Source organism: Tinamus guttatus, unplaced genomic scaffold (assembly GCF_059628265.1).
Source record: "Tinamus guttatus ecotype Peru unplaced genomic scaffold, ASM5962826v1 Tinamus_guttatus_pri_ptg000257l, whole genome shotgun sequence".
NCBI lineage: Eukaryota > Metazoa > Chordata > Aves > Tinamiformes > Tinamidae > Tinamus > Tinamus guttatus.
Window position 1 is genome coordinate 17,377 of NW_028288791.1, and position 24,248 is coordinate 41,624.

The 24,248-nt window shown below is 66.4% G+C and overlaps 3 protein-coding genes across 4 annotated transcripts; all 3 read right to left on the reverse strand.

Moving 5' to 3' along the window:
• Positions 1 to 757: 757 nt before the first annotated feature.
• On the reverse strand, positions 758 to 1,090 carry LOC148594324 (persephin-like). The gene has a single exon (XM_088526849.1). It carries the CDS (start codon positions 1,088 to 1,090, stop codon positions 758 to 760), a length of 333 nt encoding a protein of 110 aa, XP_088382975.1.
• A 737-nt stretch (positions 1,091 to 1,827) lies between these two features.
• LOC104578515 (general transcription factor IIF subunit 1) lies at positions 1,828 to 8,741 on the reverse strand. 2 transcript variants are annotated; one of them, XM_088526847.1, is made up of 13 exons: positions 8,713 to 8,741; positions 7,406 to 7,452; positions 7,233 to 7,305; positions 6,225 to 6,418; positions 5,981 to 6,151; positions 4,524 to 4,702; positions 4,310 to 4,454; positions 4,155 to 4,213; positions 3,959 to 4,078; positions 3,799 to 3,872; positions 3,580 to 3,718; positions 2,128 to 2,254; positions 1,828 to 2,039 (listed from the first exon to the last, which is right to left on the reverse strand). In XM_088526847.1, the coding sequence occupies exons 1-13, from the start codon at positions 8,722 to 8,724 to the stop codon at positions 1,835 to 1,837; spliced, it is 1,545 nt and encodes a 514-aa protein (XP_088382973.1). In that variant the 5' UTR covers positions 8,725 to 8,741; the 3' UTR covers positions 1,828 to 1,834. The 2 variants fall into 2 exon arrangements, with proteins under 2 accessions (XP_088382973.1, XP_088382972.1); XM_088526846.1 differs by having other exon boundaries at positions 4,155 to 4,216.
• Positions 8,742 to 9,844: 1,103 nt separating this feature from the next.
• LOC148594325 (far upstream element-binding protein 2-like) lies at positions 9,845 to 23,952 on the reverse strand (the record flags this gene model as incomplete). Its single annotated transcript, XM_088526848.1, is given in 22 exon segments — positions 9,845 to 9,890; positions 10,795 to 10,955; positions 11,036 to 11,113; positions 12,321 to 12,420; positions 12,422 to 12,519; positions 13,802 to 13,862; positions 13,864 to 13,891; positions 13,996 to 14,114; positions 14,199 to 14,359; positions 14,443 to 14,584; positions 14,674 to 14,774; positions 14,868 to 14,970; positions 15,058 to 15,156; positions 16,136 to 16,234; positions 16,309 to 16,480; positions 17,670 to 17,727; positions 17,803 to 17,874; positions 17,969 to 18,018; positions 20,057 to 20,096; positions 20,238 to 20,279; positions 22,411 to 22,507; positions 23,848 to 23,952. Coding segments are annotated over 22 exon segments (1,995 nt in total), but the record flags the coding sequence as incomplete, so codon positions are not given.
• Between the last annotated feature and the right edge of the window lie 296 nt (positions 23,953 to 24,248).

Here is a 24,248-nt window from a genome sequence, read left to right on the forward strand (position 1 = left end):
TGGTGCCGCTCCTGCTGGGAATGGCGCTGCTCTCATTGGGAATGGTGCCGCTCCCGGTGGGAATGACGCTGCTCCCAGTGGGAATTATGCCTCTCTGGGCGGGAATAGTGCCATTCCCGGCGGGAATGGTGCTGCTCCCGGTGGGAATGGCGCTGCTCTCATCGGGAATAACACCGCTCAGGGTAGGAATGACGCTGGTCCTGGCGGGAATGATGCTGTTCCGGGTGGGAATGGTGCCGTTCTCGGTGGAATGACGCCACTCCAGGTGGGAACGACACCGCTCCAGGCGGGAATGGTGCTGCTCCGGGCAGGAATGCTGCCGCTCCAGGTGGGAATGACGCTGCTCCTTCCGGGTGGAACCGACACCACTCCAGGTGGGAATGGTGCCATTCTCGGCGGAATGACGCCGCTCCAGGTGGGAACGACACCGCTCTGGGTGGGAATGGTGTCGTTCCGGGCAGGAATGCTGCCGCTCCAGGTGGGAATGACGCCGCTCCGGGCGGGAATGACACCGCTCCAGGTGGAAACGGTGCCGCTCCAGGTGGGAACGATGCCACTCCTGGTGGGTACAACGCCGCTCCCGGTGGGAACAACGCCGCTCCAGGCAGGAATGGTGCCGCTCCAGGTGGGAACGACGCCGCTCCAGGTGGGAACAACACCGCTCCAGGTGGGAACGACGCCGCTCCGGGCCGGAATGATGCTGCTCCAGGCAGGAACGCCGCCGCTCCGGACGGGAACGCCGGCGCTCCGGCCGCCCTCACCCCACGCAGCGGCAGGCGGCGGCCGAGAGCTGCCGCAGCTGGTGCCAGCGGTGGCCGTCGTCCAGGAAGGCGACGTCCTCGTAGCGCGCGGGGCGGCAGCAGGGCCCGGCGGCGGCGCCGGGCGCCGGGCGCAGCCGCGCCAGGGCCAGCGCGTGGTTGGACGGCGCCGCGGGGCAGCGGCCGCCGCAGAAGCGGAACACGACGGTCTCGGCCGACGCGTAGCCCAGGCCCAGCTCCTGCACCCGCACGGCCCGGCTGCGCAGCCCGCACGGCGCCGCCGCCGCCGCCAGCACCAGAACCAGCACCGGGACCAGCGCCGCGCGCCGCATCCTGCTCCCCGCGCCGAGCCGCGGCCGCCCGGAGCTTTTATAGGGAATGGGATGGGGCGGGATGGTGATGCCCCCCCCCCCGCTGCGTCTCCAGGAGGGATTTACCCCCCTCGAGCGCTTTGGAGCTGCTCCCGGGAGGAATTCGTCCCCCCAGAAGGAATTTGGACCCCCCCTTGTGTCCTCGGGAAGGAATTTGGCGGCCCCCAAAAGGGATTTGTCCTTCCTAGGGCTCCCAAAAGGGATTTAGCCTCCCTGGGGCTTCCAAAAGGGATCTGTCCTTCCTGGGGCTCCCAAAGGGTATCTGTTTTCACCCCAAGTAGGAAATTTGCCCCCCTCATATCCCCCCAAAGGGAATTTTTGCCCCCAGATGAGGAATTTGTCCCCCTGGGGCTGCTCCAAAGCGGGACTTCCGCCTCCAGGGGGCAAATCCCAAATCCCCCATGGACATCTATAGCCCCAAAGGGGGATTTACCCCCTCCAGAGGGGAGATTTAACCCCCCAGAGCTGCCCCACATATGGATTTACCCCCCCTTTTCCCTGTGCTACCACCTGGCTCCCATCGTCCCCTCCCCGCGGAGCAGCCATAAATCCCACCACATTCCAGCCGCCCGGAGCCAAGGGAAAAACCCATCAATCCCCAGCGCCTCCCCGGGGAGCATGGAAAAAAAAATCCCCTTTTCTCCCCCCGGCCGCTCCAAAAAACGGCCCCGTTTATTGGAAAAGGAGCCCGGGATGGGGGGGGCACTACTCTTTGAGGAAAAAATGCATCTTTTCGTTGATCATCTTGCGCTCGGGGTTGAGGCGCTTGAGGATCTGCGCGAGGACGTTGACCGTCTGCTCGCTGCTCAGCCCCGTCTTCTTGGTCTGGAACTTCTTGAGCAGGTCCTTGGTGGTCATGGGCTTGCGCGTGAGGTAGCGGCGCACGGCGTCCTCCGTGAGCTGCACGTCCCTGCGCGGGGACACGGCCGGGGGTGACGGGGTGTCCCCGCGGTGCCACCCGCTGTCCCTGTCACTTACCCGCTGGCCCCATCACTTACCCGCTGCTCGGGGTGGATTTTCCCGATTGCGGCTGCGGGGTCGATTTGCCGGAACCGGGCGCCGCCGCCGCGTCCAGTTTGAGGCGTTTGGCGGCCGGCAGCTCCCCCGAGGTGGCCTGGCGCTTCCCTGCGGGGGGGACGCGGCCTTGGGGACGGCTTGGGGACACGGGGGTTGTCCCCAAGGTGTCCCGGGTGCTGCCCCGGGGCAGCGGGAGCCCCTCTTGGGGCCGCCTCCAGTCCCAGGACTGGCTTGGAGGCACCCTGGGGTGCTGGGAGCCCCCGTGGGGGGGTGACAAGTCCCAGGAGCCACTTGGGGCCACCTCGGGGTGTCACAAGTCACTTGAGAGGGATCCAGGAGCTCTTCAGGGTGACACGAGCCCACCAGGAACCCCCTCAAAGCCACTCTCAGAGGCACCCAAGGGCACGGAGAGCCCCCTTGGAAGGCGGGTGACAAGTCCCCAGGGCCACCCCGGGGTGTCACAAGTCACTTTATAGGTCCCAGGAGCCCCCCAGGGTGACAGGAGCCACCAGGAACTCCCTCAAAGCCACCCAAGGGTGCCGGGAGCCCCCTCGAAAGGCGGGTGGCAAGTCCCAGGAGCCACTTGGGGCCACCCTAGGGTGCCAGGAGCCCCCTCAGAAGGTGTCACAAGTCCCTGGAGCCACCTGGGGCCACCATGGGGTGTCACAAGTCACTTGAGAGGGACCCAGAGCCCCTCAGGATGACAGGAGCCACCAGGAACCCTCTCAAAACCACCCAAGGGTGCTGGAAGCCCCCGTGGAGGGGGGGTGACAAGTCCCGGAAGCCACCTGGGGCCACCCTGGGGTGTCACAAGTCACTTGAGAGGGACCCAGGAGCCCCCCGGGGTGTCACAAGTCACTTGAGAGGGTCCCAGGAGCCCCCCAGGGTGACAGGAGCCACCAGGAACCCCCTCAAAGCCACCCAAGGGCGCTGGGAGCCCCCTCGGAAGGTGTCAGAGGGAGCCACTTGGGGCCACCCTGGGGTGTCACAAGTCACTTGAGAGGGATCCAGGAGCTCTTCAGGGTGACAGGAGCCACCAGGAACCCCCTCAAAGCCACCCAAGGGCGCCAGGAGCCCCCTTGGAAGATGTCACGAGTCCCTGGAGCCACCTGGGGCCACCATGGGGTGTCACAAGTCACTTGAGAGGGTCCCAGGAGCCCGTCACAGGATGACAGGAGCCACCAGGAACCCCCTCAAAGCCACCCAAGGGTGTCACAAGTCCCAGGAGCCACTTGGGGCCACCCTGGGGTGTCACAAGCCCCTTGGAGCCCCTTTGGAGCCACCTCGGGTGCCACCCCAGGGTGCCAGGAGCCCCTTGGAAGCCACTCAGGGTGCCAGGAGCCCCTTCGGAGCCACCCCAGGGTGCCAGGAGCCCCCAGACCCGTCCCCGGCAGCACCCAAAGGTGCCGGGGGGGGTCCCCAAAGCCCCTCACCTTGCTCCAGCTTGGAGGCGGCGGCGCGGAGGGTGCTCGAGGTGCTGCCGGGCTCCACCGTGGGCGTCCCCGGGCGGCTGCCGCCCCGCGAGCTGCTGGCCGAGCCCCGACGCTCCTTCTTGGGGGGCGTCTTCTTCTTCTGGGGGGAAAAAATCGGGGGGCGTGGGTGAGGACGGACCCCCAATTAGCGGCTTTTCGCCCCAAAACGCCGCTCCTCACCGCCATGAAGAGCGCGGACGACGTCTCGCTGTCGATGTCGCTCTCCTCCGAGGTCTGCGACTCGTCGCTGCTGTCTGTGGGCCCCCAGGCTCAGCCCCGTTTCCACCGTTTTTCTACCCAAAACCGCCTCGTTCCGCACCCCCCATCCCAACCCCGGCACCTTTCTTCTTCTTCTTCTCCTGCGGCGTCGGGGCCTTCTTCTCCTCCTCCTCCTCCTCCTTCTCCTCCGCGGGTTTCTCCTCCTCGCTCTCCTCGCTGCTCTCACTCGCCTCGTCGATGCCTTGGGACCGGGGGGGACATCAGGGGACATCCCAGGGCCAGGGGGGTCCCCAACAACCTCCCCAGGAGCCACCGACCTTTGGGCCCGTCCTCCTCCTTGGTCACCTTGGCCTTCCCCACGTCCTCCTCCAGCGAGCTGCTACGGGGCGAGGGGGGGACACAGGGTGTCACAGGGTGTCACAGGGTGTCACAACCCCCCGTCCCGCAGTGTCCCCAACTCCAGGCCACCCACCTGGAGGCGTCGGACATGTAATCGACCTCCTGGCCCTCGAAGTCGCCGTCGTCGCTGTCCTCGAAGGCCTCGTCGTCCGACCCCTTCTTCTTCTTCTTCTTCTTCCCCGGCGGTGGCTTCTTCTTGGCCTTGGGCGCCTTCTCTCCTGGAGGGGACGGGAAAACTCAGCCCCGTTCCCATCCCCATCCCGCCCTTTTCCCAATCCCGGCCTCACCTTCGGCCTCGCTGGCCTCGCTGTCGTCGGAGCTGAGCTCCAGGTCGTCCTCCAGGTCGTGGATCTTGAGCTCCCCTCCCTTCTTCTTGGGCTTCTTCTCCTTGTCCTCGTCCTCCTCGTCCTGGTCGCGCAGGCGCCGCTGCTGCATGATGCTGAAGTGGTTCAGCACCTTGTTGCGCCTGGGGACACGGCGGGGAGAGGGTGACGCCGCTCGGGGACGTTCCCACCCGGCCGAAGGTCCCTCCCGAGCTCCAGGAGGTCCCACATGTGTGTCCGGGATGGCCCCGTAGCTCCAGGATGTCCCCACCAGCTCCAGGATGTGCCCTTCACTCCAGGACACGTCCCCACCAGCTCCGGGACACATTTCCCACCCCCAGGACGTCCCCTCGGCTCCGGGATGTCCCCTCGGCTCTGGGATGTCCCCTCGGCTCTGGGATGTGTTTCCCAGCTCCATGACATCCCCTCAGCTCCAGGACACGTCCCCACCAGCTCTGGGACACATTTCCCACCTCCAGAATGTCCTCTTAGCTCTCAGATCTGCTTCCCAGCTCCAGGACATCCTCCCAGCTCCAGGACGTCCCCACCAGCTCCAGGACACGTCTCCCAACCCCAAGGACGTCCCCTCAAGCTCCAGGATGTCCCCTCAGCTCTAGGACAAATCTCCTGGCCCCAAGGACGTCCCCTCAGCTCTAGGATGTCCCCACTAGCTCCAGGACATTTCTCCCAATCCCAAGGATGTCCTCTCAGCTCTAGGATGTCCCCACCAGCTCCAAGACTGGTCCTCCAAGCCCAGGACGTCCCCCCAGCTCCAGGACACGTCTCCCAACCCCAAGGCTGTCCCCTTGGCTCCAGGATGTCCCCTCAGCTCCAGGACATTTCTCCCAATCCCAAGGATGTCCCCTCAGCTCTAGGACGTCCCCACCAGCTCCAGGACTGGTCCTCCAGCTCCAGGACATGTCTCCCAACCCCAAGGACGTCCCCTCAGCTCCAGGACGGATCCTCCAACCCCAGGACGGATCCTCACCTCCAGGACACGTCTCCCAACCCCAAAGATGTCCCCTCAGCTCCAGGATGTCCCCACCAGCTCCGGGACATCCCCACCAGCTCCAGGACACATCTCCCAACCCCAAAGATGTCCCCTCAGCTCCAGGATGTCCCCACCAGCTCCGGGACATGTCTCCCAACCCCAAGGACGTCCCCTCAGCTCTAGGATGTCCCCTCGGCTCCAGGACGGATCCTCCAACCCCAGGACGTCCCCTCACCGCTGGGACACGTCTCCCAACCCCAAAGATGTCCCCTCAGCTCCAGGACGTCCCCACCAGCTCCAGGACGTCCCCACCAGCTCCAGGACACATCTCCCAACCCCAAAGATGTCCCCTCAGCTCTAGGATGTCCCCTCGGCTCCAGGACGTCCCCTCAGCCCCAGGCCCCGTCCCCGCCGGCCCGGCCCCGCTCACCTCTCCCACTCCTCCTCGGCCTCCTCGGCCGTCAGCGTGCGGTGCTTGGCCACGGGGGTGAAGTTGTACCAGTTGTGCACGGGGAAGGCCTCGAAGGCGCCGTCCGGGCACTGCGTGAAGATGTAGTAGGAGGCGTTCTCGGTGACGCCGCCCTTCTTCACCCCCTTGTACCTGCGGGTGACGGCACCGGCTGCACCGCGCGTCCCCCCGGCGCCCGCCCGGCGCCGCGCGCGGCCCCACTCACTTGCGCCCGGCTTTGCCGTTGACCTTGAGCAGCCAGGGCTGGTCCTCGGCGCGGAATTCCTTGAGGACGATGCCGTATTTTTTGCGGCGCGCTTCCTCGCGGAGCTTGCGGTTGAACTCGCTGCCCGCGCCCGACTCCGGCAGCTCCTCCTCCTGGTAGATCTTCTTGTTGCTCAGGTCCCGCTCCATGCGCGCCTGCGGAATTCCCGGGATCCCGTCAGCCCCTGGGCTTGGCCTGGAATCCCAGCCCTGATCCCGCTGCCCCCAAATCCAGCCCCAAACCTGACCAACCCCCAACCCTGTCCCTGAATCCCAGCCCTGAATCCTGGTGTCCCCAAATCCCAGCCCTGATCCTGCTGGCCCCAAATCCCAGCCCTGAATCCCAGCCCTGAATCCTGGTGCCCCCAAATCCCAGCCCTGATTCTCCTGGTCCCAAATCCTGTCCCTGAATCCCATCCCCAAATCCAACCAAACCCCAATCTCATCCCTGAATCCCAGCCCTGATCCTGCTGGCCCCAAATCCCATCCCTGAATCCCAGCCCTGAATCCTGGTGTCCCCACATCCCAGCCGCAAATTCAACCAAATCCCAATCTTGTCCCTGAATCCCAGCCCTGAATCCTGGTGTCCCCAAATCCCAGCCCTGATTCTCCTGGCCCCAAATCCTGTCCCTGAATCCCATCCCCAAATCCAACCAAACCCCAATCTCATCCCTGAAACCCAGGCCTGAATCCTGCTGGCCCCGAATCCCGGCCCTAAATCCTGGTGTCCAAATCCCATCCCCAAATCCTCATCTCGAATCCAGTTGTCCCTGAATCCCAGCCCTGAATCCCACCCCTCAATCCCACCAGCTCCGAATCCCCCCCAGTCTCATCCCCGAATCCCACCCTGAATCCAGCCGTCCCCAATTCCCGCCACCTCCAAGCCCCGACCCTAAATCCGGTTGTTCCCCCCAATCCCGAATCCGCCGCTTCCCGAATCCCGTTCCCCCCCGCCGGAATCCGCCCTCACCTGGTGCCAGGTGGCGAAGTTGACCTTGTCGGCGGCATTAAAGGCCATGATGTTGTACCTCTTGCTGGTGCTCCTGGGGGAGAGGCACCGTCACCCGCGTCCCCTCGTGTCCCCTCGTGTCCCCCCACGTCCCCCCGTGTCCCCTGTGTCCCCCGCCGGCGGCAGACACCCACCTGGGCACCCGGACCACGTACTCGGTGACCATTTGGCTGCTGGTGCCCTGCGGAGAGAGGAGCGGAGCGGGATGGGACGGTGCGGGAGGCCCCAAGGGGGTCCCCCGGGGGCCGTGAGGGGATCGATGGGGTCCGTGGGGGCCCTGGGGGATCTATGGGGTCCCCCAAAGGGTCTATGGGGTCCCCGGGGGGCCATGAGGGTCCCGCCAGGGTCCATGGGGGCCCTGGGGGATCTATGGGATCCCCCAAAGGGTCTATGGGGTCCCCAGGGGGCCATAAGGGTCCCCCCAGGATCCATGGGGGTCCCGGAGGATCTATGGTGTCCCCCAAGGGTCCATGAGGGCCCTGAGGGATCTATGGGGTTCCCTGGGGGCCATGAGGGTCCCCCCAGTGTCTGTGGGGGCCCTGAGGGATCTATGGGGTTCCCTGGGGGCCAGGAGGGTCCTCCCAGGGTCTGTGGGGCCCTGGGGGATCTATGGGGTCCCCCAAAGGGTCTATGGGGTCCCCGGGGGGCCATGAGGGTCCCCCCAAGGTCTGTGGGGCCCTGGGGGATCTATGGGGTCCCCGGGGGGCCATGAGGGTCCCCCCAGGGTCTGTGGGGGCACTAGGGCTTCTATAGGGTCCCCTGGGGGCCATGAGGGTCCCCCCAGGGTATATGGGGTCCCCGGGGGGCCATGAGGGTCCCCCCAGGGTCTGTGGGGGCCCTAGGGGTTCTATGGGGTCCCCCAAAGGGTCTATGGGGTCCCCTGGGGACCATGAGGGTCCCCCCAGGATCCATGGCAGCCCTGGAGGATCTATGGGGTCCCCCAAGGTCCGTGAGGGTCCCCCCAGGGTCCATGAGGGCCCTGGAGGATCTATGGGGTCCCCCAAGGGCCTATGGGGTCCCCCCCAGGTTCCATGGGGGCCCTGGGGGTTCTAAGGGGCCCCACAAAGGGTCTATGGGGTCCCCTGAGGGCCATGAGGGTCCCCCCAGGGTCTATGGGGGCCCTGAGAGGATCTATGGGGTCCTCCAGGGTCCATGAGGGTCCCCCCAGGGTCTATGGGGTCCCACGAGGGTCCCACAGAGGTCCCGGGGTCCCCTGGTCCCTGTGGGGACCCACCAGCATCCATGGGATTCCTGGGGGGATCTACAGGGTCCCCTGGGGTCCATAAGGTCCCCCCTGGGCCCATGGGTGCTGTGGGGTCCCTAGAGGGTCCATAGGGCACCATGGGGGGTCTCAATGGGTACTGGGGGGGTCCCCCAAAGGGTCCCACCCGGGTCTGGGGGGTCCCATGGGTGCCGGGGGGGTCCCGGGGGTGTCACTCACCAACGAGGCCATTTCTGCGGCAGCCGGGGGGGTCCTGGGGGCAGCACGGGGTGAGGGGGGGCCGCAGCCCCCCCGAGGCACCTATAGAGCCCCTACAACCCCCCCAACGCATCCCACGGTGCCGGCAGCCCCTATAGGGCCCTTCTACCCCCCCGCAGCAGCCCCTATAGGGCCCCATCCCGCCCCACAGGGCACCAGGGTCTCCCAACTCCCCCTCCCAAAGCGGCCCCAAGCCCCTAGGAGCCCCTATGGAGCCCCCGACGCCCCTATAGGGCCCTCAGGTCCCCTCGCAAGAGCCCCTATGGGGCCCACACAGCCCCCCCAGCAGCCGCCATGTCCCCAGGAGCCCCTATAGGGCCCTCGTGTCCCCCCCACGCCGCCCGCCATGGCTGCCGAGGGCCCCGTTTCCCCCTCCCGCAGCGTCCCGGACCTACTAGGAGCTCCTATGGATTCCTATGGAGCCCTATGGAGCCCTATAGGAGCGGCCCGACGCGCACAGCCCCCCCCGGCCCCACCGCGGACGCGTCGCCGCCGCCACCGCTCCGCGACTGGCCGCTCCGGGCTCCCGTCGCTTCACGCCGCCGCACTGCGCAAGACCGGAAGCGGCCTGGGCGGAAGCGGAAGCTTCCCGCCGCCTCCCGGAAGCGTTGCCACGGCAACGCGCCAAGCGCGCCCCGCTTTCAGGCCCGAAACGCCGTTTTTTTTTTCGCCCAAAAGCGGCGCGAAAAGGCCCCGTTCCCACCCAAAGCGGCGCGGGGGGAGGCGGGGGCACGGAGGCGGGCGGAGGTTTTGTTATCGTTTATTTGTGAAGTTAAAAACAAGCGGTAAAAAGTAAAAACCGAGCGGGCGGGAGCCGCCGCCCCGGGGGGGGGGCCGCGCCGCCCCCCCGCCCTCCGCTCCCCCCCCCCGCCGTCCTCCCCCCCCCCCAAACGTTAGTCGCTTCCTGCTACGGCGGCGGCGGGGCTGGGGCGGGGGGGGGGCGGCGCGAGGGGGGGGCCGCAGCGGGGGGGGGGCGGCTGAGGGAGGGGGGGCCGCGGGGCGGGGGGGGGTCACAGAGGAGGGGGGTCACGGGGTGGGGGGGGGGGCCGGTCGCCGCCCCGGGCCGGCCGCGGCCGCGCCGAAAACCAAAAGGGGGGGGGGGTCACGGACGGGGGGGGGTCACATTCGGTTCACTGAGCCTGTGGGGAGAACGGGGGGGGGGTTAGTGGGGGGGGTGGAGAGACCCCCCCCCCCCCCGTGCAGGTTGGGGGGGGAGCAGCCCCATGTTGGGAAATGGGGGGCCCGGGGCGGGGGCAGGATTTGGGGGGGGGTCACAGAGGAAGGTTGGGGGGGTCCTGGGAGGGGGGCACAGGGACCATCCCATCCCAAGGGGGGGCCCCCCACGTTTTGGGGGGCGGACAGGGGGATTTGGGGGGTCCCGAGGGGCTCTGGGAAGGGTCCCCAAATGTCCCAGAGGGGCCGGGGGGGGGGGGGCAGAGCCTGGGGGCAGGGCGGGGATTGGGGTGTCCCAAGGGTTGGGGGGGGGTCCCAAATATCGGGGGGGGGGGGCCTTGGGGAGGGTGTCCCGGACATCAAAGGGGACCCCAAAACGGGTCCCAAGGATTGGGGGGGGGGGGGCAGGTGATGGAGGAGCTCCCAGGAATTAGGGGTTGTCCCAGGGATTGCGGGGGGTTCCCAGGAATTCGGGGTTGTCCCAGGGATTGGGGGGGGGGGTCCCAGCTGTCATGGGGGGCAGCTCCGGGTTGGGGGGGGGGGTGGTGAAGGGGTCCCCCAGTCCCAGGGGGGGTCCCAGGGATTAGGGGGTGCCAGGAGGCTCCCATTTCCTGAGGGGGGGGGGGGGTCCAGCACCCGGGGGGGTCCCAGTATCTGGGGGGGGTCCCAGCACCCAGGAGGGGTTCCCAGTATCCGGGGGGTTTCCCAGCACCCAGGGGGGGTCCCATCTCCCAGGGGGGGTCCCCAGCACCCAGGGGGGGTCCCACCTCCCAGGGGGGGTTCCCAGCACCCGGGGGGGGGTCCCATCTCCCAGGGGGGGTTCCCAGCACCCAGGGGGGGTCCACCTCCCGGGGGGGGGGGGGGTCTCACCTGCTGTCCCTGCTGCGTGGGGGGGGGCGCGGGGCCGGCGGCCCCGGGGGTCTGTCCGTAATAGGCCGCCTGTTGCCGGTAGTACTCGGCCCAGGCCGCGCTGTAGTCGGGCTGGGGGCCGGGGGGGGCCCCGGGACCGGCGCCCGTGGCCACCTGGGCCGCTGTGGGGGGGCGGGAGGGGGTTGTGAGCGAGGTGGGGGGCCACCCCAAGCCCCCCCCTCGTTGTCCCCCCAAAACTCACCCTGTTTTTTGTAATACTCCTCCCAGGCTTTCGTGTAGTCCTGCTGCGGGGGGGCCCCGGGCTGCTGGGGCTGCTGGCCTGGGGGGGGGGGGCAGAAAGGGTTGGGGACCCCCCCGAGGAGCTTTTGTACCTCCCCAGGTGGCCTTAACCCCCCCATCAATCTTTACAACCCCCCAAAATATTAAGACCCCCCCAAAGTGTCTAAGAGCCCCCCCAAACTTGAGCCCCCTCCACAAGAATATTCAAGCGCCCCCCCCCCAAGCCGACTCAGCAGCCCCCCCGGAGGCTGAGGCCCCCCCTCGGGGGGCCGGCTGGGGTGTTGTGTCATGGGGGTGTTGTGCTCGTCGCGGTGTTGTGCTTGTCATGGTGGTGTGCTCGTGGCGGTGTTCCGCTCATCACAGTGTTGTGTCGTGGGGGTGTTGTGCTCGTCTCAGTGTTGTGCTCATGGGGGTGTTGTGTTGTGCTTGTGGGGGTGTTGTGCTTGTTGGGGTGTTTCGCTCATCGCAGTGTTGTGCTCATGGGGGTGCTGTGTGCTGTGCTCGTGGGGCTGTTTCGCTCGTCACGGTGTTGTGCTCGTGCTCGTGGGGGTGCTGTGTGCTGTGCTCGTGTGGGTGTTGTGCTTGTGGGGCTGTTTCGCTCGTCACGGTGTTGTGCTTGTGGGGGTGTTGTGCTCATGCGCTCGTGGGGGTGCTGTGTGTTGTGCTCGTGGGGCTGTTTCGCTCGTCGCGGTGTTGTGCTTGTGGGGGTGTTGTGCTCGTGGGGCTGTTTCGCTCGTCATGGTGTGCTTGTGGGGGCGTTGTGCTCATGTGCTCATGGGGGTGTTGTGCTCGTGGGGCTGTTTCGCTCGTCGCGGTGTCGTGCTCGTGGGGGTGTTGTGCTCGTGGGGCTGTTTCGCTCATCACGGTGTTGTGCTTGTGGGGGCGTTGTGCTCATGTGCTCATGGGGGTGTTGTGCGCATGGGGGTGTTTCCCTCGTCGCAGTGTCGTGCTCGTGGGGGTGTTGTGCTCGTGGGGTTGTTTTGCTCATCACGGTGTTGTGCTCGTGGGGGTGTTGTGCTCATGTGCTCATGGGGGTGTTGTGCGCATGGGGGTGTTTCGCTCATCGCAGTGTTGTGCTCGTGGGGCTGTTTCGCTCATCATGGTGTTGTGCTTGTGGGGGTGTTGTGCGCATGGGGTGTTTCGCTCGTCGCAGTGTCGTGCTCGTGGGGGTGTTGTACTCGTGGGGCTGTTTCCCTCGTCGCAGTGTCGTGCTCGTGGGGGTGTTGTTTCCGGGGGGAGCGCGGTACCTATTTTCTTGTAGTACTCCTCCCACGCCTTGGTGTAGTCGGACTGGCCGGTGGGGGGCGGCTGGGGGGGCTCCCCCTGCACCGGGGGGGCGGGCGGGGGCCGGCGGCTGCCCCGGCACCGGCCCCGGCGGCTGCTGGTAGTAGTGCGAGTAGTAGGCGGCCCAGGCCGCGTTGGGGTCGGCCGCCGCCGCCGCTTTACCTGGGGGGGCACCCAAATCAGCGGGGGGGGGCGGAAAATAAGGGGAGGGCGAAGAGTTGGGGGGGGGGTCAAAAATTGAGGGGAGGGGGCAAAGAATTAAGGGGGGGTCAAATAGTTAAGGGGGGGTCAAAAATTGAGGGGAGGGGCCAAAGAATTAAGGGGGGGTCAAAGAGTTAAGGGGGGGTCAAAAATTACGGGGAGGGGTCAAAGAATTAAGGGAGGGGTAAAGAATTAAGGGGAGAGTTCAAAGAATTAAGCAGGGGTCAAAGAATTAAGGGGGGAGCAAATAATTAATGGGAGAGTCAAAGAATTAAGGGAGTATCAAAGAGTTAAGGGGGGGTCAAAATATTAAGGGGAGGGAGCAAAGAATTAAGGATGGGTCAAAGAATTAAGGGGGGAGCAAATAATTAAGGGGGGATCGAAGAATTAAGGGGGAGTCAAAGAGTTAAGGGGGGGCAAAAAATTACAGGGAGGGGTCAAAGAATTAAGGGGGGTCAAAGAGTAAAGGGGGGGGTCAAAAATTAAGGGGAGGGAGCAAAGAATTAAGGGGGGAGCCAAAGAATTAAAGGGGGAGCCAAAGAATTAAGGGGGGGGGGTCAAAGAGTAAAGGGGGGGAGTCAAAGAGTAAAGGGGGATCAGAGTACGGGGAGGGGGCAAAATATTAAGGGGTGTTCGAAGAATTAAGGGGGGGTCAAAAAGTTCAAGGGGGGGTGTCAAAATAAATGAAGAAAAATAAATAAAGGACAAGTAAAGTGATTAAAATGAGGGGGGAAAATTGAAAGGGGGTGTCAAAATGAATAAAGGAGAAAAATACATAAAAAGGGGATGAGTAATTAAAGGGGGGGGTGGAAAAGTTAAAGGAGAGAAGCATAAATTAAAGGGGGGGGTCAAAAGTAAATAAAGAGAGGGAATAAAGAGGGAGGGAAAGGATTAAACGTGGGATCCGAAAAAGGAAAAGGGGGGGTTAAAATAAATAGTGAAGTAATTAAAAGAAGGTTCAAAAATTAAAGAGGGGGTTAAGATAAGTTATAAAGGAGTAAAAGAAATAAAAGGAGCGTTCAGGAAATTGAAGAGGAATCAAAAAATAAAAGGGGGAGGTGTCAAAATAAACACACAGAGAATAAAATAATTAAAAGGGGAAGGTCAGGAAATTCAAGGGGGGGGTCAAAATAATTAAAGAGAAATAATTAAAAAGGGGGATCAAGGAATTGGAGGGGGTGTCAAATAAAGAGTAAGCGAAGTGGGGGGGTTAAGATACTCGAGGGGGGGCCGCGACACTCACTGGGGTCGTGGGGGGCCGGCGGCTGCCACTGCGGGTAGGTGTTGCCCCAGCCCTGGGGGGGGGTACTGGTGCGGGGGGGGGCCCCCGGGGCTGCGGGAGAAGGGAGGGGGGGCACTGAGGAGGGCGGGGGGCACCCCCTAAGCGCCCCCCCGCCTTGGCACCCCCCCGCGGCGGCGGCGGCCCCGGGTACTCACTGCGGGGGGGCGCCCGGCGGGCCCTGGTTGAAGGGCCCCGGGTTGAAGGGGCCCATGGGGCCGGCGGGACCCGGCGGCCCCCCCGGGCCCGGCCCCGGCCCCACGGGGCACAGGGGACCCTGCGGAGGGGACAGAGAGGACGCTCAGGACGCGGGCGGCGCCGAGGGGGGGGTGAAGCGGGGTGCCCCCCCCGGCGCCCCCACCTCGATCTTCTCCTCGATGAGCTGCTTGGCGTGGTCGATCTGCTGGGGGGAGCCGCGGATGATGAAGAGCTTGAAGTTGGGGTCGCCGTTGGGGGGCAGCTGCCGCGAGATCTCCACGAAGGCCCCCGTCTGCTGGTTGATGGCTTTGACGTTCTCCCCCCCTGCGACACGCCGGGGCCGGGGGGTGACACGGGGCCGAGGACGCCGCGGCGGCGGCGGGGAGGGGACGCGGCGCCGCGCTCACCTCTGCCGATCACCAGGCCGCACTTGTGCGTGGGGATGGAGAAGGTCATCTCGCCGCCGGGGGGGCCCCAGCTGCCCTGGCCCCGGCCGCGGCCGCGGCCCCCGGGGGGCATCCCGGGGCCCGGGGGGCCGGGGGGGCCGCTCTGCGGGACACAATGACACAGGGTGAACACGGGGACCCGGGGGGACGCGGTGGCCGGGGTTGGGGGGACGCGGCGCGCGGCCCCCGTACCCGCAGGCTCTGCAGCAGGTCGTTGATGATGCGCGCCGCGTGCTCGCAGCGCTCGGGGGGGCCCATGATGTGCGCGATCTTCTCCGGGCCCGTCCCGTCGTCTGTGGGACACCGGGACCGGGGGGGGGGGGGGTCAGCACCGGGATGGGGGGGGTCGGCGAGCCCCCCCCCCCCAAATCCGCGCCGGTCCCGACCTTGTTTGAACTGTATCCGCACGCCGGCGTCGCTCTGGATCTTCTTGATCATTTCGCCGCTGCGGCCGATGACGACGCCCACCGAGTGCCGGGGCACGGGCACCTGCGCGGGGACGCGGCCGGCAGCGGGACGGTGCCGGGGGGGGTCCCCGTCGTCCCCCCCGCCGCCGCGTCCCCCCCGCAAGCTCACGTCGATGCCGCCGCCGACGCGGGAGCCGTACTCGTTGCGCTCGCCGAAGCCGCCCTGGTCGCGCTCGCGCAGGATGTCCATGACCATCTCGCACGCTTGCTGCGGGACGGGGGACACGGGGACCGTGAGGGGACCATGGGGGGACACGGGGACCACGGGGGTGTCAAAGGGACCGTGAGGGGACACGGGGGACTGTGGAGGGTCATGGGCTCTGTGAGGGGCACACGGGGGTTATGGGGACCACAGGGGAGGTCATGGGGACCATGGGGGGAAATGGGGACCGCAAGGGGACACGGGGACTGTGAGGGGGACACAGGGACTGTGAGGGGACGCAGGGGGACACGGGGACCACGGGGGTGTCAAAGGGACCGTGAGGGGACACGGGGGACTGTGGAGGGTCATGGGCACCGTGAGGGGCACACGGGGGGTTATGGGGACCACGGGGGAGGTCACGGGGACCGTGGGGAGAAATGGGGACCGCAAGGGGACACGGGGACTGTGGGGGGGACACAGGGACTGTGAGGGGACGTAGGGGGGACACGGGGACCATGGAGGTCAAAGGGACTCTGAGGGGACACGGGGACTGGGGAGGGTCATGGGCACCATGAGGGGCACACAGGGGGAATACGGGGACCACAGGGAGGGCACAGGGACCGTGGGGGGAAACAGGGACCGCAAGGGGACACGGGGATTGCAGGGGGTCACAGGCACCGTGACAGGACACAGTGACTGTGGGGGGGACATGGGGACTGTGAGGGGACATGGGGACCACAGGGCCCATGGGGACCATGGTAGGGACACAGGGACTACGGCGGGGACATGGGAACAAAGAGCATCACGGGCACCGTGGGGGGCACACAGGGGGTCACGGGGACCATGGGGGGACACAGGGACCATGAGGGGACATGGGGACTGTGTGTGGGGGGGGTCACAGGGACCACGAGGACTGGGGGGACACAGAGACCACAAGGGGACACAGGGACTGCAGGTGGTCACAGGCACCGTGGGGGGGACATGGGGACCACGGCGGGTCACGGGGACCGTGAAGGGACACGGGGACCGCGGTGGGGGGTCCTACCTGCACTTTGTAGGGGTCACCAATAATCCGCAGCGGTTTGTCCACGTTGGTGTTTTGGGAACCGTCTTGGATGAGGATCATTTTAACGCCAGCGCGTTCCTGCGGCGGGACAGGGCTCAGCGCGCGCCGAGCACATGCCAAGGACACGCCAAGGACATGCCAAGGACACGCACCTGGAGCTGCTTGATGGTCTCGCCGCCCTTGCCGATGACGAGGCCGGCCTTGCCGGCCGGGATCATGATCTCCTGCACTGTCCCGTTCTGACCATTCGCGTTGTCATGGAATTGTCCCGGGGGTCCCCCCCGGCCCCGCGACACGATGTCGTCCAGCATGAGCTTGGCCTTCCTGCGGGGGACACGCGTGTCACGCGCCGGGGACACACACACACACGTGTGGCACATGGCGAGGGACACACACACACGTGTAGCACGTGGCGAGGGACACACGCGTGGAATGTGGTGAGGGACACGTGTGTCACGTGGCGAGGGACACACACACGTGTCACATGGCGAAGGACACACATGCGTGGAATGTGGTGAGGGACACGTGTGTCACGTGGCGAGGGACACTTACACACGTGTCATGCAACAGGGGAGCACATACATGTGTGTCACATGCTGGGAAATGGACACATGCATGTCACATGGCAGACGAACACATGTGTCACACGGCGGGGGACACGTGTGGCACGTGGCGATGGACACACACACGTGTCACATGGCGAAGGACACACATGTGGAATGTGGTGAGGGACACGTGTGTCACGTGGCAAGGGACGCACACACATGTCATGCAACGGGGAGCACATACATGTGCCACATGGTGGGGGATGGACACACGCATGTCACATGGCAAAGGGACACATACATGTCACACAGCGCAGAGATACACACGAATGTCATGTCGCGGGGGACACACGCGTGTGTGTCACATGGTGGGGGACGGACACACACGTGTCGCAGCGGGTGACACAAACGCGTGTCACATGCCGAGAGACACGTGTGTCACATGGTGGGGGACGGACACACACGTGTCGCGGCGGGTGACACAAACGCGTGTCACATGGCGAGGGACATGTGTGTCACATGCTGGGGGGACATATACGTGTGCCACGTGGCGAGGGACATATGCGTGCCACACAGCAGGGGACACACAGGCGTGTCGGACACACATGCGTGTCACACGGCGAGGAACACCCGCGTGCCACGCGGTGTGGGGACACGTGTGTGCCATATGGCGAGGGGGACACACACGTGTCACACAGTGGGGAAACACATACATGTGTGTCACACGGTGGGGGACACACAGACGCTTGTCACGTGGTGGGGGACACACGTGTGTCACGCGCTGGGGACGCAGACACGTGCCATGCAGCGGGGCGACACGCATGTCACGCACCAAGAGGACACACACACGTGCCATGCAGCGAGGGGACACGCATGTCACACAGCAGGGAGACACACACGTGTCGCGTGGTGAGGGGACACACACGTGTCACACCGGGGGACACGCTGTGCGCGCCGCCAATACTCACTGCACGGACTCCGGGGAGCCGGTGAGGGACACGCTGCGCTCAGGGAGGCCGCCGCTGTCTGGGGGTGGCGGGAGGGGACACGTGTGACACCCCGTGGTGTCCCCCGCGTCCTCCCGGCGCCGCCCGCTCCTACCTGGCGAGATCTGCACTTTGCAGCCCGAGTCCTGCTGGATTTTGTTGATCTGCTCCCCGCCCCGGCCGATGACTGCGGGACATCGGGGGGCAGTGAGGGGGGCGCAGTGTCCCCCCCCCACCCCGGGGTGTCCCCAATGTCCCCTCCCCGTGGTGACGGTACTCACTGAGTCCCACCATGCCATCGGGCACCCGGTACTCCTCGGTCACCGTCGACCTGCTGGCAAGGGGACACAGCGTCAGGCTCTGCAAGGGGGGCATGTGGGGACAAGGTGGGGACAAGGCGGGGGACACTATTGGGACAAAGACGGGGGGACGTGGCTGCTGTGGGGACAGCGGGGTGGATGTCACCACAGCAAGAACGTGGTGGCAGCAGGGCCAGAAGGGACGGGGTGGGGACAGAGAGGTTGGCACGGGGTAAAGGTGTGAAGGGGACACCATGGGGACAGCAGAAACACCGAGGGGACAGAGGGGACATCCGGGCAACACACGCACAGGGCCGCTGCAGGGATGCTGGGGACACCGTGAGGATGCCAGGGACACCGTGGGGACACCGTGGGGACGCTGGGGAGACTGTGGGGACACCGGGGATGCCGCAGAGATGCTGGGGACACTGTGGGGACACTGGGGACGCCACGGGGATGCTGGGGACACTGCGGAGATGTGGGGGACACCGTGGGGATGCTGGGGACACCGTGGGGACGCCACAGGGATGCTGGGGACACCACAGGGATGCTGGGGACACTGTGGAGATGTGGGGGACACCATGGGGATGCCATGGGGATGCTGGGGACACCGTGGGGACGCCGGAGACACCACGGGGATGCCATGGGGATGCTGGGGACACCACGGGGATGCCAGGGACACCACAGGGATGCTGCAGGGATCCTGGGGACACCATGAGGATGCCGGGGACATCATGGGGACACCGCGGACATGATGAGGACGCCATGAGGATGCTAGGGACACCGTGGGGACGCTGGGGACGCCATGGGGATGCCGGAGATGCCATGGAGATGCTGGGGACGCCATGGGGACGCCGCGGGGACGCTGCGGGGATGCTGGGGACGCCATGGGGACGCCGTGGGGATGCTGGGGACACCGTCGGGATGTTGGGGACGCCACGGGGATGCCGCCAGGATGCTGGAGACACCATAGGGATGCCGTGGGGACGCTGGGGACATCATGGGGACACCGACACCATGGGGATGCCGGGGACACCACGGGGATACTGGAGACACCATGGGGACGCCAGGGACACAGTGGGGATGCTAGGGGCACTGTGGGGACACCATGGGGACGCCGGGGACACCATGAGGATGCTGGGGATGCTGCAGAGATGCTGGGAACACTGCAGGGATGCCGGGGACACCGTGGGGATGTTGGGGACACCACAGGGATGCCGCGAGGATGCTGGAGACACCATAGGGATGCCGTGGGGATGCTGGGGACATCATGGGGACACCAACACCATGGGGATGCCGGGGACGCCATGGGGATGCTAGGGACACCATGGGGACACCATGGGGACGCCAGGGACACCACGGGGATGCTAGAGACACCGTGGGGACACCATGGGGATGCCGGGGACGCTGCAGGGACGCTGGAGACACTGTAGGGATGCTGTGAGGATGCTGGAGACACCACAGGGACATCATGGGGACACCGACACCATAGGGATGCTGGGGACGCCACGGGGATACTGGAGACACCGTGGGGACGCCAGAGACACAGTGGGGATGCTAGGGACACCGTGGGGACACCATGGGGACGCCGGGGACACCATGAGGATGCTGGGGATGCTGCAGAGATGCTGGGAACACTGCAGGGATGCCGGGGACACCGTGGGGATGTTGGGGACACCACAGGGATGCCGCGAGGATGCTGGAGACACCATAGGGATGCCGTGGGGATGCTGGGGACATCATGGGGACACCAACACCATGGGGATGCCGGGGACGCCATGGGGATGCTAGGGACACCATGGGGACACCATGGGGACGCCAGGGACACCACGGGGATGCTAGAGACACCGTGGGGACACCATGGGGATGCCGGGGACGCTGCAGGGACGCTGGAGACACTGTAGGGATGCTGTGAGGATGCTGGAGACACCACAGGGACATCATGGGGACACCGACACCATAGGGATGCTGGGGACGCCACGGGGATACTGGAGACACCGTGGGGACGCCAGAGACACAGTGGGGATGCTAGGGACACCGTGGGGACCCCACGGGGACGCCGGGGCTCACCTGGGCGGGGGGTGCATGGGCCCCAGCTGGGAGGGCAGCGCTGGAAGGGAAGGGCCGTGAGGCCGGGGCGCGGGCGCCCCGGGGAGGCCGGCGCCGCCGGGGGCCGGGGGGGGCAGCCCGGGCCGCGTCCCCGGGTCCCCCCGCGGCGCCGCCGCCCCGGCCCCCGCCCGGCCCCGCTCACCGTCGCCCGGCGCCGCCGCCAGCTTCTTGCTCTCGGGCTGGTCTGCGGGGAGGGAAGGAGGCGTCAGCGCCCGCGGGGGACGCGCGGGGACGCGGCCCGGTCCACGCGGGGACAGGGCCAGCCCCAGCCCCGGGGACACGGACCCATATAGAGACACGGCCCAGTCCCCACAGGGACAGATCACCTCCAGCCCCGGGGACACGGACCCATATAGAGACACGGCCCGGTCCACGCGGGGACAGGGCCAGCCCCAGCCCCGGGGACACGGATCCCTACAGGGACACGGCCCGGTCCCCACGGGGACGGGTCACCTCCAGCCCCAGGCACACGGATCCCCACAGGGACATGGCCTGGTGCCCGCGGGGACAGGTCACCTCCAGCCCCGGGGACACGGATCCCCACAGGGACACAGCCCGGTCCCCACAGGGACACAGACCCCTACAGAGACATGGCTCGGTCCCCACAGGGACTGGTCATCTCCAGCCCCAGGGACATGGATCCCCACAGAGACATGGCCCAGTCCCCATGGGGACACTGTCACCCTCATCCCCAGGCACACGGATCCCCACAGGGACACGGCCTGGTCCCTGTGGGGACAGGGCCATCCCCAGCCCCGGGGACACGGAGCACTACAGAGACATGGCCCAGTCCCCACAGGGACGGGTCACCTCCAGCCCTGGGGACACGGATCCCCACAGGGACATGGCCCAGTTCCCATGGGGACATTGTCACCCTCATCCCCAGGCACATGGATCCCCACAGGGACACGGCCCGGTCCCCACGGGAACAGGGCCATCCCCAGCCCCGGGGACACAGATCCCCACAGGGACGTGGATCCCCACAGGGACACAGCCCGGTCCCCATGAGGACATTGTCACCCTCATCCCCAGGCACACAGATCCCCACAGGGACACGGCTCGGTCCCCATGAGGACATTGTCACCCTCATCCCCAGGCACACGGATCCCTACAGGGACACGGTCCAGTCCCCACGGGGACGGGTCACCCCAGCCCTGGGGACACAGATCCCCACAGGGACACGGCCCGGTCCCCATGAGGACATTGTCACCCTCATCCCCAGGGACATGGATCCCTACAGGGACACGGCCCAGTCCCCACGGGGACGGGTCACCCCAGCCCTGGGGACAAGGATCCCCACAGGGACGCGGCCCGGTCCCCATGAGGACATTGTCACCCTCATCCCCAGGCACACGGATCCCTACAGGGACACGGCCCGGTCCCCACAGGGACGGGTCACCCCAGCCCTGGGGACAAGGATCCCCACAGGGACGCGGCTCGGTCCCCATGAGGACATTGTCACCCTCATCCCCAGGCACACGGATCCCTACAGGGACACGGTCCAGTCCCCACGGGGACAGGTCACCCCAGCCCTGGGGACACAGATCCCCACAGGGACGCGGCTCGGTCCCCATGAGGACATTGTCACCCTCATCCCCAGGCACACGGATCCCTACAGGGACGCGGTCCAGCCCCCAAGAGGATGTGGCCTTTCCCTAAGGGGACACAGAGCAGGTACAGGGGGACACGGTCACCCCTAAAGGCGCCTGGGGGACATTCTGGTCCACACAGCCAATACAGCCACTGCTAAGGGAACACAGACCTACCACAAAGGGACATGGCCACCCCTAAGGTGACAAATATCCCTCACAGAAGAACGTGGCCACTTCTAACGGGACGCAAACCACTCATAAAAGAGCAGGAAAACATGAATCAGTCACACAGGGACAGGGCCACCCCTAAGGGACACAGATCAGGCACAGGGGGACACGGTCCCCTCCAAGGGGACGCAGCCACCTGTAAATAGGGACACAACCCCCCAGGGGACATAGCTCTGCGGGGGACGGGGACACACTGTGGCCCTCACAGGAGCGCAGAATCATCCCCAAGGGGACATAAAACAGCCACAGAGGGACATGGCACCCCCTAAGGGGACACAGGCCACTCACACAGGGACATGGCCACCCCTAAAGGGGGACACGGCCCCAAGAGGGAGGGACACAGCCACTACCAAGGGGACAAAGAGCAGCCGCAGGGGCACACGGCCACCCCTAACAGGGGACACAGCTCCAGAGGGCCATAGAGCAGCTGCAGGGGGGGGACACACACGTCCCCCCCGCCGTGTCCTCGTGTCCCCGTCGCGGTGGCGGCCGCACCTCCGTCCTCCAGCTGCCGCTTCTGCCCCCCGAAGCCAAAGTCGGGCGCGTTGTTGTTGACGGCGGTGGCGGCGTCGCCACCGATTTTCGCCGCGATCTGGGGAGAAAAAGTGACGGGAAAGGGGAAGGTGACGGCACCGGCCGGGAAGGGGTGACGGGACCGGCCGGGAAGGGGGTGACGGGACCGGGAAGAGGAGAATGGGAGGGAAAGGGGGTGACGGAACCGGCTGGGGTGACGGGATGGGACAGGGGAAGATGGGACCAGCAGCAGGTGACGGGATGGGATGGGGTGATGGGATGGGATGGTGGGTGACAGGACCGGCTGGAAGCGACAGGATGGGACAAAGGACTGGCTGAGAGTGACGGATTTGGACAGTGGGTGACAGGACTGGCAAGGGGTGACAAGATGGGACAGGAGGGGGTTGACAAGATGGGACAAGAGTGAGGAGACCGGTTGGGAATGACGGGACCGACCAGGGGTGATGGGATGGGATGGGGGGTGACAGGACCAGCTGGGGGTGACAGGATGGGACAGGGGGTGACGGTAGCGGCTGGAGGTGACGGGATGGGACAGGGGCGATGGGACTGGCCAGGGGTGACAGGATCAGCTGGGGGGTGACGGGATGGGACAAGAGTGATAGGACCGGCCGGGGACGATGAGATGGGACAGAGGGTGACAGGATGGGACAGGGGTGACGGGACCGGCTGGAGATGACAGGATGGGACAGGGGTGACGGGACCAGCTGGGAATAATGACATGGGACAGGGGGTGACAGGGTGGGACAGGAACAACGCGACCAGCTTGAGGTGACGGGATGGGACAGGGATGACAAGATGGGACAGGGGTGACGGGACGGGACGGGACGGGGATAATGGGACCAACCGGGGGTTATGGGATGGGACAGGGGGTGGCAGGACGGGACAAGGGTGATGGGACCGGCTGGAGGTGACAGGATGGGACAGGGGTGACGGGACCGGCCGGGGATGACGGGACCAACCAGGGGTGATGGGATGGGACGGGGGGTGGCAGGATGGGACAGGGGTGACGGGACCAACCGGGGGTGATGGGACCGGCCGGGGGGGACACGACGGAACCCGCAGCACCCGGTGCCTCCACACGCTGCCGCGACCCCAAACCCCCGATTTGTGCCTCAAAACCAACGCGTTTTTTCTTTTTTCTCTCTCTCTATTCCGGTGCATTCCGCCTCGTTTCTCACTCTCCCGCCACTCAACTTTCCCGCTGCTTCTCCCGCCGCCTCCGGTACCGCCCCCCCCCACACACACACTCCCGCCCGCCCCGGGGGGAGGTCACGCCGGTAACCGGAGGGAGGCGGGGGAAGGGGGGCGGGGGGGGTGTTACCGGGGATGCCCACGTGACCGGCGGGTCTGTGTGTGCGTGTGCGGGGCGGGAGCGGGGCCGGCGGCGCCGCCGCTCACCTGGCGCGCGCGCTGCACGGCGTCGGCGAACGCGTCCTTGCGGATGGCGCCGGGCGGGCCGCCCCCCGCGCCGGGCGGGCCGCCCCCCGCGGGCCCCGCGCCTCCCTGCGGCGGCGGCGGCGGCGGCCCCGCGTTGGCGGCGGCGGCGGCGTTGGCGGCGTTGGGGGGAGGGCCGCCCCCCCCGGCGGCCCCCGCGGCGGCGGGAGGGGGCCCGGCCGCGCTGAACTCGGACATGGCGGCGGCGGCGGCGGCGGCGAGGGCGCGACGCGGGAAGCAGGCCGCGCTCTCCACACACACGCCGCAGAGCACGCTGGGAGCGGGAGGCGGGACTTGCGGCGCGGCGCCCGCCCCTTCGCGGCGCGGCCCCCCCACGGCGACCCGCGCAGCCGCCGGCCAATGGG